General features: G+C 39.3%; 1 protein-coding gene across 4 annotated transcripts in view; it reads right to left on the bottom strand.

The window, feature by feature from the left end:
* Positions 1-12,404, bottom strand: part of SLC12A6 (solute carrier family 12 member 6) — a 90,880-nt gene that overhangs the window by 7,731 nt on the left and 70,745 nt on the right. For all 4 annotated transcript variants that reach the window (XM_044230184.1, XM_044230183.1, XM_044230185.1 and 1 more), the window contains 7 exons: positions 9,292-9,466; positions 8,869-8,987; positions 7,587-7,685; positions 3,314-3,433; positions 2,206-2,310; positions 1,630-1,798; positions 113-308 (listed from right to left, as the gene is read on the bottom strand). In XM_044230184.1, coding sequence (XP_044086119.1) covers positions 113-308; positions 1,630-1,798; positions 2,206-2,310; positions 3,314-3,433; positions 7,587-7,685; positions 8,869-8,987; positions 9,292-9,466 — 983 coding nt within the window. The remainder of the gene's footprint in view (positions 1-112; positions 309-1,629; positions 1,799-2,205; positions 2,311-3,313; positions 3,434-7,586; positions 7,686-8,868; positions 8,988-9,291; positions 9,467-12,404) is intronic.

Below are 12,404 nucleotides of genomic sequence, written 5' to 3' on the forward strand. Positions count from 1 at the left end.
TCAGCAATGGCACAGTCTCTACTTTGGAGGCTATGGGGTGGGACTAAGGCAACAGAGGTTTGACTATATCCCCTATTTGGGCCCTTTGGATAAAATGAAAAGTGTTCTGTACCAATAAAAGTCTTCCATGCTCGGGCATCTTCACTCTGGCGCCAACCATTAGGCCATCCCATCACCACCGTGTTGTGCTTCATGCCTCCAAGGCCACATGACTGGATGAGGTGGGAAATGCCCTCCCTCAGCTTGGCGGCCACCACCAGCTGGCAGAACCCCTTCACCTTCTCTGCCTCCATTAGATGCTTTATAGTCTGAAAAAGAGAACCTCAATGCTGAATTGCTTCACCCTTTTTCATTCTCTAAGTGCTTACTACATATAGTGCTGGTTGACTACATAGAGTTTTTCCACCTTTTCCTCTGTAACATACCAAACAAATCAAGAACAGGGCTCTTCATAAAACAAATATTCAATATTCTTTCTTAACTGACCAGGCAGAGTGTGAACATGATCTGCTTCCTTCCTCAATCACCCTGATGCCATGACTCATACTATTAGAAACTCAATATGATGATTCAGTTTCACTTAAGAATTTTCTCAGGTATGTGTTTTCATTTCTCTTATTTCCATCTGTTTTGATATTTTAATGGTGATTACTGATGACCACTGTCTTTGCTTTACTATTACTTATTCAGCCTATTTGAGATAATATTTCATTTATTCTTACTCCACTCTCTTAGTGGAAAGACGAAGGGAATAATGGCATAGAAGTAAGACAGGATTTTCCTGAAGGCAGAGATTAAGTCAGTGGTGTAGCAAGGGTAATAAGCAAGGTTTATTGATTTCCAACCCTGTGCTTTTTATTTATTTTTACCATCATTCCAGACTAGTGTTTCTTCAAGTATTTCTAGTTTTTAGGGTTTCAAAGTATTCCAAAATGAAATCCAGTAAAATTTTTGAAAAGTAATTATACGTTTCTCTGAACAGCAGGGTTGGTTTTATCATTAAAGTAAGTATTCGAGTCAAAACCGCTTTCTTCTTTAGGGAGAACTTACACTTGGAAAGTTAATCAAAAGTAAAGCAACCTTGGTCATGACTACATACCAATGTAGGCTGGTAAGAAGAAAGGAAAGTTGTTCATGGCCCCTTATCATCAGAATGAGCAGAACCATCTCCACATTTCAAAGGATAGATTTATTTACATGACTTCTCTGAGGCCTGAGTCAACGTTTAGAGTCTATTTGGAAACAGTGCTTAGCCTTGACAATCTTGAAATTTTAGTAACTTTTTTTTTCAATTTATTTATTTTCAGAAAAACATTATTCATTATTTTTTCACCACACCCAGTGCTCCATGCAAGCCGTGCCCTCTATAATACCCACCACCTGGTACCCCAACCTCCCACCCCCCCGCCACTTCAAACCCCTTAACGCTTTTTAAATGGAAAACATAAATTATTATCTTCTGGTTCATCTTATTATTTGGGAGACGATGATTGTTCAAAAGTTAGCACTAAGAAGGAAACCTCCCAGAACATGCAGGAAAGCAATTAACTTAGAAATATAATGTCTGACAACTTAACATCACAAAATGATAAGCTAAATTCCACTAAGTCAATATGTCTTGACTCTTACCTGCTCAGCAGCTAAAGCTTCCCCGTAGTTCTCCAGGAAGTTCCCCACAATGACAGAGCCCACAATAGTGAGACCCTTTCCGGCTTTAAGTTGTGAGGCAAAGGTGAGGAGGCGAGGATGCTTGACATGTAAGTCTTCATCTAATTTCAGTAATACAAGTAATTGAGGCCTGTAAAGAGGTTGGTGGGAGAGTGGGAGGGAAAAAACACTTTGAGTTTGGGGAACAGAATGATAAATTCTACCCTTTAATTCAGGAGATCTAAATAAAACATGTAAATGGGAAGAAGGAAGAGATTAGAGGAAACAATAGGATGAGGCTGTAGTTTATTTGAATCCTCCCAGTATTACCACAGATTGATCATTCTGCAAGGAACAAAAAATGGCAGAAGTCTAGATCAGCTATCCCATGAAGCAAAGAGAATAAAATACGAAGGATGTGGAATCATTCAAAACAGGTCCTTCACACCAATTCTTTGAGCCACCTGAATTCCTTATCCTATAATCACTGAAGCACACAGTTGTGTGTGTTAACCATGTGCCAAACATCCTATCACTAAGCTCTATTGATCTCTTTACCTCCAGTTTTTAGTGTGTGGTGGTCCTTCTTCCAGCCGGAGCAAAGCAAACCGGGCTGCACTGAGGGACAACCCACGGATTCCATCACCCCACTCTTTCTCCGCTCTGGGAGAAAAAAGAGAAAAAAGCAGAGACAAGTATCAACTATAGCAAGTATAATTTCAAAACAAGGTTTTTTTTTCCTCTTTCTAAAACTAACATATATGCATGCAGTTGAAAATTAAAACTCATATTAATTATTAATATAATGCTCTTAACATAATAAACCCACGAAAAGCAGACCCATATTGCCCTTCAGCAGTTCACCACACTGTACAATAAACAATTCAAAACAAAGGCTGGAAGGATCACTTGCTCATTCTTCTATGTAACTGTTTCAAAAGCAATGATGTAAAATAGCAATTTGGAGAAGGAAATTACAACAGACACAAAGATTAATTTAATTTTGAAAATAATGGGGAGAAAGCAAAATTCAATGTAATCTTCTGAACCAGTGTTATTTATTCCTAATTTTTTAAGTTTTTTCTGTAATCTTGTTGTTATGAAGTTTCTCAGTATTAATTTCTTTTTCATTTCAGAGATTATACCTTAACTGAAGAGGGAAGCAAAAATACTTATATTTGTGTTAGACTTTAATATCATTATTTTGACATGTCCTTCTAGCAACTTTTTATTTTATTTTTTTTTTTTTAAAGATTTTATTTTATTTATTTGAGAGAGAGAGACAGTGAGAGAGAGAATGAGCGAGGAGAAGGTCAGAGAGCGAAGCAGACTCCCCATGGAGCTGGGAGCCTGATGTGGGACTCGATCCCGGGACTCCAGGATCACGCCCTGAGCCGGAGGCAGTCGTTCAACCAACTGCGCCACCCAGGCGTCCCAATTCTAGCAACTTTTTAAATTGATCTGTTCATACTTCCTCAATGGGTTCCCCTTATTGATTCTGTAGTTTGTGTTTGTAAGATGGCTAAAAGAATTTGGGGTTATAGAGTTTAGTTGCAGTTAAATGAAGCTGTCTGGATCCTTAATGTAATTTTCATTGAGCTGGCTCTACCTAACTAGTCCATTTTGATACCTGTAGCAGTAATTAAGGTCAAATCCACAGACTCACCCTTGGTACTCGATGTACTTGTAGATCATACCAGCTATTACCATAGCTACAATGGCGTAATACCAGGAAGAAATGAACATCAGAGCCAGACAGATACTCATTCCCATGAAAGAGAGGGCCCTAGAAAATTAAAAACCAAACACAAACAAGAAAATGTTTTTCTAAGCAGCTAAAAAGAAGCCTGTGCTAGAGGTGCTTCTCAAACTGGTGAAGGATTGTTATTATCTTTAATTCCAATATACTGCAGACTGAACTTTTATAAAATGCAATAAAAATAAATTATTAGAAAAATTACTATATGCCTGGATGCTGTGAGAATGTCAAATTGCTATAAAAGTTTCAAAATGATTTTTCTCAATTTTTATAGTTATCTTATCATGGACTGCAATAGTCAGCAAATCTGCACCGAGGCCTGAACCATCCTTTGTGCTGATGTTTCCCACTGCTGGAAAAACATATAAATGAACAGGTTGTAATGAAAGTTATCTGTAGGTGTGAGGATAATAAATACCTACTTGGCAAAGCAAGAATGGGGCACATAGAGTTATTAACATGATCTTTTTTTTTTTTAAAGATTTTATTTATTTATTTGACAGAGAGAGATCACAAGTAGGCAGAGAGGCAGGCAGAGAGAGAGGAAGGGAAGCAGGCTCCCTGCTGAGCAGAGAGCCCGATGCAGGACTCGATCCCAGGACCCTGAGATCATGACCCGAGCCGAAGGCAGCGGCTTAACACACTGAGCCACCCAGGCGCCCCTGATCTTTTTTTTTTAAGTATTTATTCATTTGTTTGACAGACAGAGATCACAAGTAGGCAGAGAGGCAGGCAGAGAGAGATGAAGGGAAGCAGAGTCCCTGCTATGCAAAGAGTAGGACCCCGGGATCATGACCTGAGGCACGAAGGCAGAGGCTTTAACCCAGTGAGCCACCCAGGCACCCCTGAACATGGTCTTTTAAAAAGAAGTATCACACGTAAATATTGCTTAAAACCTTATGAACATAGAACACTCATGAAAGAAATTGAAGAAGACACAAAAAGATGGAAGACCATTCCATGCTCTTGGATCGGAAGAATAAACATTGTTAAAATGTCTATACTGCCTAGAGCAATCTATACTTTTAATGCCATTCCGATCAAAATTCCACCGGCAATCTTCAAAGAGCTGGAGCAAATAATCCTAAAATTTGTATGGAATCAGAAGAGACCCCGAATCGCTAAGGAAATGTTGAAAAACAAAAATAAAGCTGGCGGCATCACCTTACCTGATTTCAAGCTTTATTACAAAGCTGAGATCACCAAGACAGCATGGTACTGGCATAAAAACAGACACATAGACCAGTGGAACAGAGTAGAGAGCCCTGATATGGACCCTCAACTCTATGGTCAATTAATCTTTGACAAAACAGGAAAAAATATACAGTGGAAAAAAGACAGTCTCTTCAAGAAATGGTGCTGGGAAAACTGGACAGCTATATGTAGAAGAATGAAACTCGACCATTCTCTTACACCATACACAAAGACCAACTCAAAATGGATAAAAGACCTCAACGTGAGACAGGAATCCATCAGAATCTTAGAGGAGAACACAGGCAGTAATCTCTTTGATATCAGCCACAGCAACTTCTTTCAAGATACGTCTCCAAAGGCAAAGGAAACAAAAGCGAAAATAAACTTCTGGGACTTCATCAAAATCAAAAGCTTCTGCACAGCAAAGGAAACAGTCAAAAAAACAAAGAGGCAACCCACGGAATGGGAGAAGATATTTGCAAATGACAGTACAGACAAAAGGTTGATATCCAGGATCTATAATGAACTCCTCAAACTCAACCCACACAAAACAGACAAACACATCAAGACATGGGCAGAAGATATGAACAGACACTTCTCCAATCAAGACATACAAATGGCTATCAGACACATGAAAAAATGCTCATCATCATTAGCCCTCAGGGAGATTCAAATTAAAACCACATTGAGATATCACCTTACACCAGTTAGAATGGCCAAAATTAACAAAACAGGAAACAACATGTGTTGGAGAGGATGTGGAGAAAGGGGAACCCTCTTACACTGTTGGTGGGAATGCAAGTTGGTGCAGCCTCTTTGGAGAACAGTGTGGAGATTCCTCAAGAAATTAAAAATAGAGCTTCCCTATGACCCTGCAATTGCACTCCTGGGTATTTACCCCAAAGATACAGATGTCGTGAAAAGAAGGGCCATCTGTACCCCAATGTTTATAGCAGCAATGGCCACGGTCGCCAAACTATGGAAAGAACCAAGATGCCCTTCAACGGATGAATGGATAAGGAAGATGTGGTCCATATACACTATGGAGTATTATGCCTCCATCAGAAAGGATGAATACCCAACTTTTGTAGCAACATGGACGGGACTGGAAGAGATTCTGCTGAGTGAAATAAGTCAAGCAGAGAGAGTCAATTATCATATGGTTTCACTTATTTGTGGAGCATAACAAATAGCATGGAGGACAAGGGGCGTTAGAGAGGAGTAGGGAATCTGGGTAAATTGGAAGGGGAGGTGAACCATGAGAGACTATGGACTCTGAAAAACAGTCTGAGGGGTTTGAAGTGGCGGGGGCGTGGGAGGTTGGGGTACCAGGTGGTGGGTATTATAGAGGGCACGGCTTGCATGGAGCAATGGGTGTGGTGAAAAAATAATGAATACTGTTTTTCTGAAAATAAATAAATTGGAAAAAAAAAAAAACAAAAAACCTTATGAACATTCCTTAGCATCATGCAGAACCCACTAAAGGAAATCTGCCATTAGTTTTCTTACTTTACATTAAGAGAAACTTGGCAGAGGGGTGCCCGAGTAGGTTGTGGGTTAAGTGTCCAACTCTTGATTTTGGCTCAAGTCATGCACTCAGGATCCTGGGATCGAGCTATGCATTGGGCTCAGCGCGGAGTGTGGAGTTTGCTTAAGATTCTCTTTCTCAGAGTGCCCAGGTGGCTCAATCGGTTAAGTGTCTGCCTTTAGCTCAGGTCCTGATCTCAGGGTCCTGGGACTGAGCCCCACATCAGGTTCCCTGCTCACTAGGAAGCCTGTTTCTCCCTTTCCCTCTCCCAATCACTCTGCTTGTGCTCTCTTGCTCTGTCAAATCAATAAATAAAAAGTCTCTCTTTCCCTTTGCCCCCCCCACATGTGGTGGCGCTCTCTCTCTGTCTCCCTCTAAAGAAAAGGAGAGAGGAAAAACTTGGCAGAGATTGATGAAATGCCTGTTTTGATCAAATAGATTAAGTAGATAACCATGCTTACTGAAGTTCTTCTGTGTACAGAAGGAACTTCTTAGCTCTACGATGAATGAAAGAGTGAACAGGAGAGTCGTTAATATGGAGAAAATTATCTCTAATAAAAACATAGGAGAAGGATAAAGGGAAAAGCTAACAAAGCAAAACAGTAACACAACCAAGTTCATAGTGAACATTTAATTAAGGTTAAAGCTAGAAAGAGGGTTAGAGGTGATAATACAGTGAGGATTTAAATTTTTGCCACATAAAAGTCACACTAGTGCCTACCACTGGTGAGTGAAGTCAGGAAAGGGTCAAGGAGGAAGGCAGCACAGAGGAATGTAGCAACAGGTGCACACAGGACATATTTAAGAACCTTTAGCTATGACAGGAAGGAAATGAGGAGGAGGTGGGATGGCAGCTAAAAGTGTGATGACTCCCTTAGTGGTGGAGATGTGAAGGCAGCAGCTGTAGCAACGTTTCACTGTGAGCTTTACTATGTAGCAGGATGGTAAAATTAAGTATGATATAGTTATGTGTTTTGTTAAAAGCTACAAAGCTAGGGAATAGTAGAGCTGACACTGAGCTAAGGTCATCTAACTCCACAGCTCATACTCTTACCTGCTAAATGAACCTCGTAAGGAAGAGAGTTCGACAATGAAAACTGATGAGAAAATGAGAATGAGGACAGAAAAGGGGTGAAGTCCAGCCCTTAGCTAAGAAGGAAATGGGAAAACAAATAATGCAAAGGGTAGGCTGGTTTAAGCTGAAGAATACAGCAGACTGGAAATACATATTTCATAGTTTTGGTCTTTATTCTCAAGTAGGTGTTATAAATTATAAAGTGAACTATGAAAAAACATGGTAATTTGGTAGAAATTCAGGTGATCACTGAAGCTGAAACAGGCAGTACAGGATGGCTGGCCAAGAAAAATTTTATTAACCAACCCAGAATCTCCTACTTTTCTAGTTCATGACAGGTTCTCTCCAAACGTGGGGAAGAAAAAGAAAAAGAACAGACTTACCAGTGGTAGTAGCGGAACCGGGGTCTCCAGTTAGGTGTTCGAAGTAATGTTTGTAATGCACATGCCAAATTCACAAAGAGGTAACACATAAGGAAAAACCTGGCAGAATAAAAATAGTAAAAGGCATGATTATTATTGTAAAATGATTCTCCAAGGGTTATTGTAAATAGAGACCTTTGTTGTTTAAGCCTCTGTTCTAGCTCACTATAGTCTTTGATTAAGACTAGGATGTAGAGAAATATAACTTCTCCCCACGAAATTGCTCATTTTTCTGCATTCTTTCACAGTGAAAGACACATCCACTCTATACCCAGTTGTTTTTGGGATAACCCAAGTTTCCTCTTTGTTCCAAATTAACTTATCAAGTCCTATGGATTCTACCTATTTACACATTTTAAAACCTTTCTCCTCCTTCCATCTCTACTGCTATCACCTTAGTTCAGGATCTCATTTCTTCCCTGCTGGATTAAATAAGTTTACGGGTGGCATTCCCAGCCCAATTTCAGCCTCCTTCTCACTTGTCTTTTATACCAAACTGATCATTCTAAAACATAAACATGATCTCAAAGGATCACTCACAACCTCCAGGTAAAAGTTCCAGGTCTTTTGTGACCTGGCTCTACTTGCTTCTCTGCTCAGCTACTCTCAACAGTCACACTCCTTTCTATCCAATCCAAACTACTTTGAATTCTCAGATGTGCTACGCGGTTTCATTCCCAATTCCTTTACACTCATTCCGTGTCTGGAACATCTCACTTTCTTTGCTTAGTAAATAACCAGTCCTCTTTTAAGATGCAAGTGTCTCCTTTCCTAGAAAACCTTTCTTGAATCTCAGTCCTTTTTGAGCTCTTATAGCAGTGTTCACCTTTACCATAGTTCTCATCCCACTACACAGGATTACTGGTCTCTCTCTCTCATCAGTTCCTTAAGGTTCTGTCATTCATCTTTGTATTCCTAGCATGCTGCCCAGTGCCAGGCAGGTATTAAGTCATTACTAAGTCACAGCTGAAGGATCAAAGCTAACAGCAGCAGTAAAAGCTACAACCAGCTGATAATGAATAAGAAACGAAGGCAAAGAGCTTTTGAAGTTATACAGGTAGGAAGAAACCATGATGATTTATAAAAGTTAGCCTTGAAGTTCTTAGGAATATATATTATTTAGGTGAAGTTATACCTGTACTTGGCTCACTCTTTTATCACTACTGTTACATGCCTGATGGAAATCAACATGTACTACACATCATATAAGCAAGAAAAAACAAAGAGAAGAACTGGCTCTTACATAGAAAGAATTGGGGCCACAAGATCCAGGGAGGCGATAAGAATCCCCAGCTCTGCAATGGCAGCAGTTAGAAGTAAAGCCCAGGTAGGTTCCCCGTTGGCTTTGCTGTGACCAAAAACCTGTACAGAGAAGGGAAATACCAGACACAGGTGGTGGGGTATGTCTGAGTCAATGTTCCCTGATTCCTCTATGCTACAGTTTCAGATATATGATGGATAATAGTGTTAACAACTGTGGTATCTTTTAAATAACTTTACCCTACTCACATATAAACTCATCCCCCATAGCGACTTAGAAGGTTTCGTACTAGAAATCCACGTCTTCACATTGTATGATCTAGTAATTCCTAAGCCTATGAAGACCCACACAGTTTCTCATAAAATCTGACAAAAAGGAAATAGGGTATGGGAAAGGGACACTCACCCTCAGAAAGGGTATGATGTTATCCTTGGCTATTGCCTGTAGCAGCCTTGGTGCACCTGTGAGACTCTGAAGTCCAGCCCCACACGTGGAGAAGAAGGAGCCAATAACAATCACCCATGGGGAAGGCCAAGATAAGGTACCCACCACCAGATTACCTTTCACAGCATCCCCAAACCTGTGTAAGAAATGAGGGTATGGAAAATTATACTGGAAGACTAGAGAGACATTCACCTAATTTTTTCTGTTTATAATTTTTTAGAGAATTAAAATTGAGACAGACATAAGTATTAAGAAATGTAAAGGTAGGCAGATTTGATTTATATTAAGAAAAAATAACCTGTAGGCCCAGAAAATAAAGCTAAACTTCAATTATAGCTTCCCCTGCAAAATATCAATGTATCTGTGCTCTTTGCAACAAAAATTAGGAAAATACAAAAAATATAAAAACCAGGAAGAAATCCATAATCACAACATAACTGGTAATATTTAGTACACTTTTACATTTGAATCTGTTTACTGTTTTTAAAAACACAGATGAGATCACAGTACACCTGTAATTCCATATTTTTAACTTACACTTTCCTATGTCATGAAAAACTTTTCAGGAACAAAAATTTTAGTGGTTTTAACAATATTGCATCATAATTTACATAATCCATTTCTTTAGTGTTGATTTTACACTATGGAAAATACTGTGACTAACATCTTTATGCACATATCTACATTCACACATCCCAGATTTGTTCCCTTATGGCAGATTCCTAAGAGGGAATAACTGCAGTAAAAGAGATCAGTATCTAAAATATTTCAAAATCACTACCAAAATGGTAGTGATTTCCAGAAAGGTTATAATACATTTTATTTCCACTGGAAGTATATGAAGGTTTAAGTTTTATAGTACATACCTATTTCACACCAGCCTTGAGTATTAAAATTTTAAAAGCCAGTCCTAATTTGATGGGTTCATGTGATCTCATTGTTTAATTATTAATGGTTTTAACCATCTTTTATTAAGTATGACACACAAAAAGTAATGTACAAAAAAATGTACACGTCAATGAATTTTCACAAACATCCATGCAGCTACTATCTAGTCAAGGAACAGAACACTACCAGCACCCAAATCTGCTCTTATGCCTATGGGCCAACACTAGCCCTTTTGTCCCCCCCACCACTGTCCTTTTAATACTATGTCATTTTACCTGTTTTTAAATTTTCAATAAATGAAATAAGGTATACGTCTTTTGTTTCTTTCACTTAACATTGTGAAATTCATCCTTTTTACTTTGTGTATAGCTGTGGTTCATTTATTTTTCATTGCTCTATGGTTTTCCACTCCATTTCCATTATGAATACATAATTCATTCATTCTACTACTAATGAACATTTTAACTATTTCCAGATTTTGACTATTAATGATAATAGTGCTGCAAGAATTCTTATCCATGATTCTTAATGCACGTGTGCATGCATTTCTTCTCGGTCATAAGGTATGTGTACGTTCAACATTAGAAGATAACGACCAACAGTTTTTCTTTTTTTTTTTTTAAGATTTTATTTATTTATTTATTTAACAGAGAGACACAGCGAGAAAGGGAACACAAGCAGAGGAGTGATAGAGGGAGAAACGGCTTCCTGCTAAGCAGGGAGCCCCATATGGGGCTCAATGTCATGACCCTGGGATCATGACCTGAGCTGAAGGCAGTGGCTTAACCAACCGAGCCACCCAGGCACCCCGATAATGACCAATAGTTTTTCAAAGGAATACCAGCTTACATTTTCAGTACTTTTTATATTATGGAGTAATTTACCAAAGCTCATACACCCATATATTTTCAGTGACAATAGTACAGTAATAGTAAACTGTGCTATTCTTTTTTGTCAACAAAATGCATATACATCACCTACTGGGATTTCTGTCCTAAAAGAACTCGATTGAGTCAGAAAGAGTGATATGAAAAGCTACAATGTATATGGTATGTGCAATACTGTAGTGGCTGAATAAGAAGGGGTATATGGTTATCTCTGCTGGGTGAGTGTGAGAAAGCTTCACAGGACAGAAGACACTCAGTCTAATCTTAGAGGATCAATGTGTCTACTAGGAGGGAATTAACTGTTCTAAGCAAAGGAAACTGCACAAACAAATGTGTGGCTGAGTATTTAGCATCAGGTTATGGCTGGAGCCCAGGGAGTTTACAAGGGAATGCTGGGAGAGGACACCAGAAAATGGTACACAGGGCCAGATCGAAATGATGGGTTTCAAGGGGCTTTTGGCAGGCTGTAAAGCAGGAAGGTTTGTACGATCTAATTTTGTGTTGTAGAAAAATCTAGTGGCAACAGGAAAGAAGGACTGAAGATAGTAATATTTAAAGGGAGATAATTACAATAATCTAGACAGAAGATCCCAGAGGCCTGGGAAAGGGGACAGAGGTAAAGAATAGTGGAAAGGAAGAGATCTACTGAGACGAAAGGTGGACTTCACAGGACTTAGAAACTAACTGGATGAGGGAACTGGTGGAAAAAGTCTAGGATGGCACCCATGTTTCTGTTTTAAGAAGGTGAATTGGGGGGCGCCTGGGTGGCTCAGTGGGTTAAGCCGCTGCCTTCAGCTCATGTTATGATCTCAGGGTCCTGGGATCGAGTCCCACATCAGGCTCTCTGCTCAGCAGGGAGCCTGCTTCCTCCTCTCTCTCTCTGCCTGCCTCTCTGCCTACTTGTGATCTCTCTCTGTCAAATAAATAAATAAAATCTTAAAAAAAAAAAAAAAGGTGAATTGGGAGGCTAGTTAACTCCCCCAGATAGGGAAAAGGGGGAGAGCTGTAGCAGGGTTAGGGGGATTTTTCTAGGGATCTCTTACAAAAACATAGTTTTTGCTCATAGGTGAGAGGAAAGGAAAAACACCCAGCAACCTTCATGAATGAAATGAAGAAATTTTCAAGACTGTATTTAGAATGCTAAAGAGATACATACTTATATGTCTCATAGAGGAGATGCTAGAGACACTTAGAAATTTTTGTTTTGTTTGTTTTAACTTGCTCTCCTTCACTTTTGGTTTCAGTTTTCCAACAGCTCTTCATGTGCAGGGAAGCCCTTGTGATGCAGACAAACTCACT

Source organism: Neovison vison, chromosome 13, assembly GCF_020171115.1.
Source record: "Neovison vison isolate M4711 chromosome 13, ASM_NN_V1, whole genome shotgun sequence".
NCBI classification, from domain to species: domain Eukaryota; kingdom Metazoa; phylum Chordata; class Mammalia; order Carnivora; family Mustelidae; genus Neogale; species Neogale vison.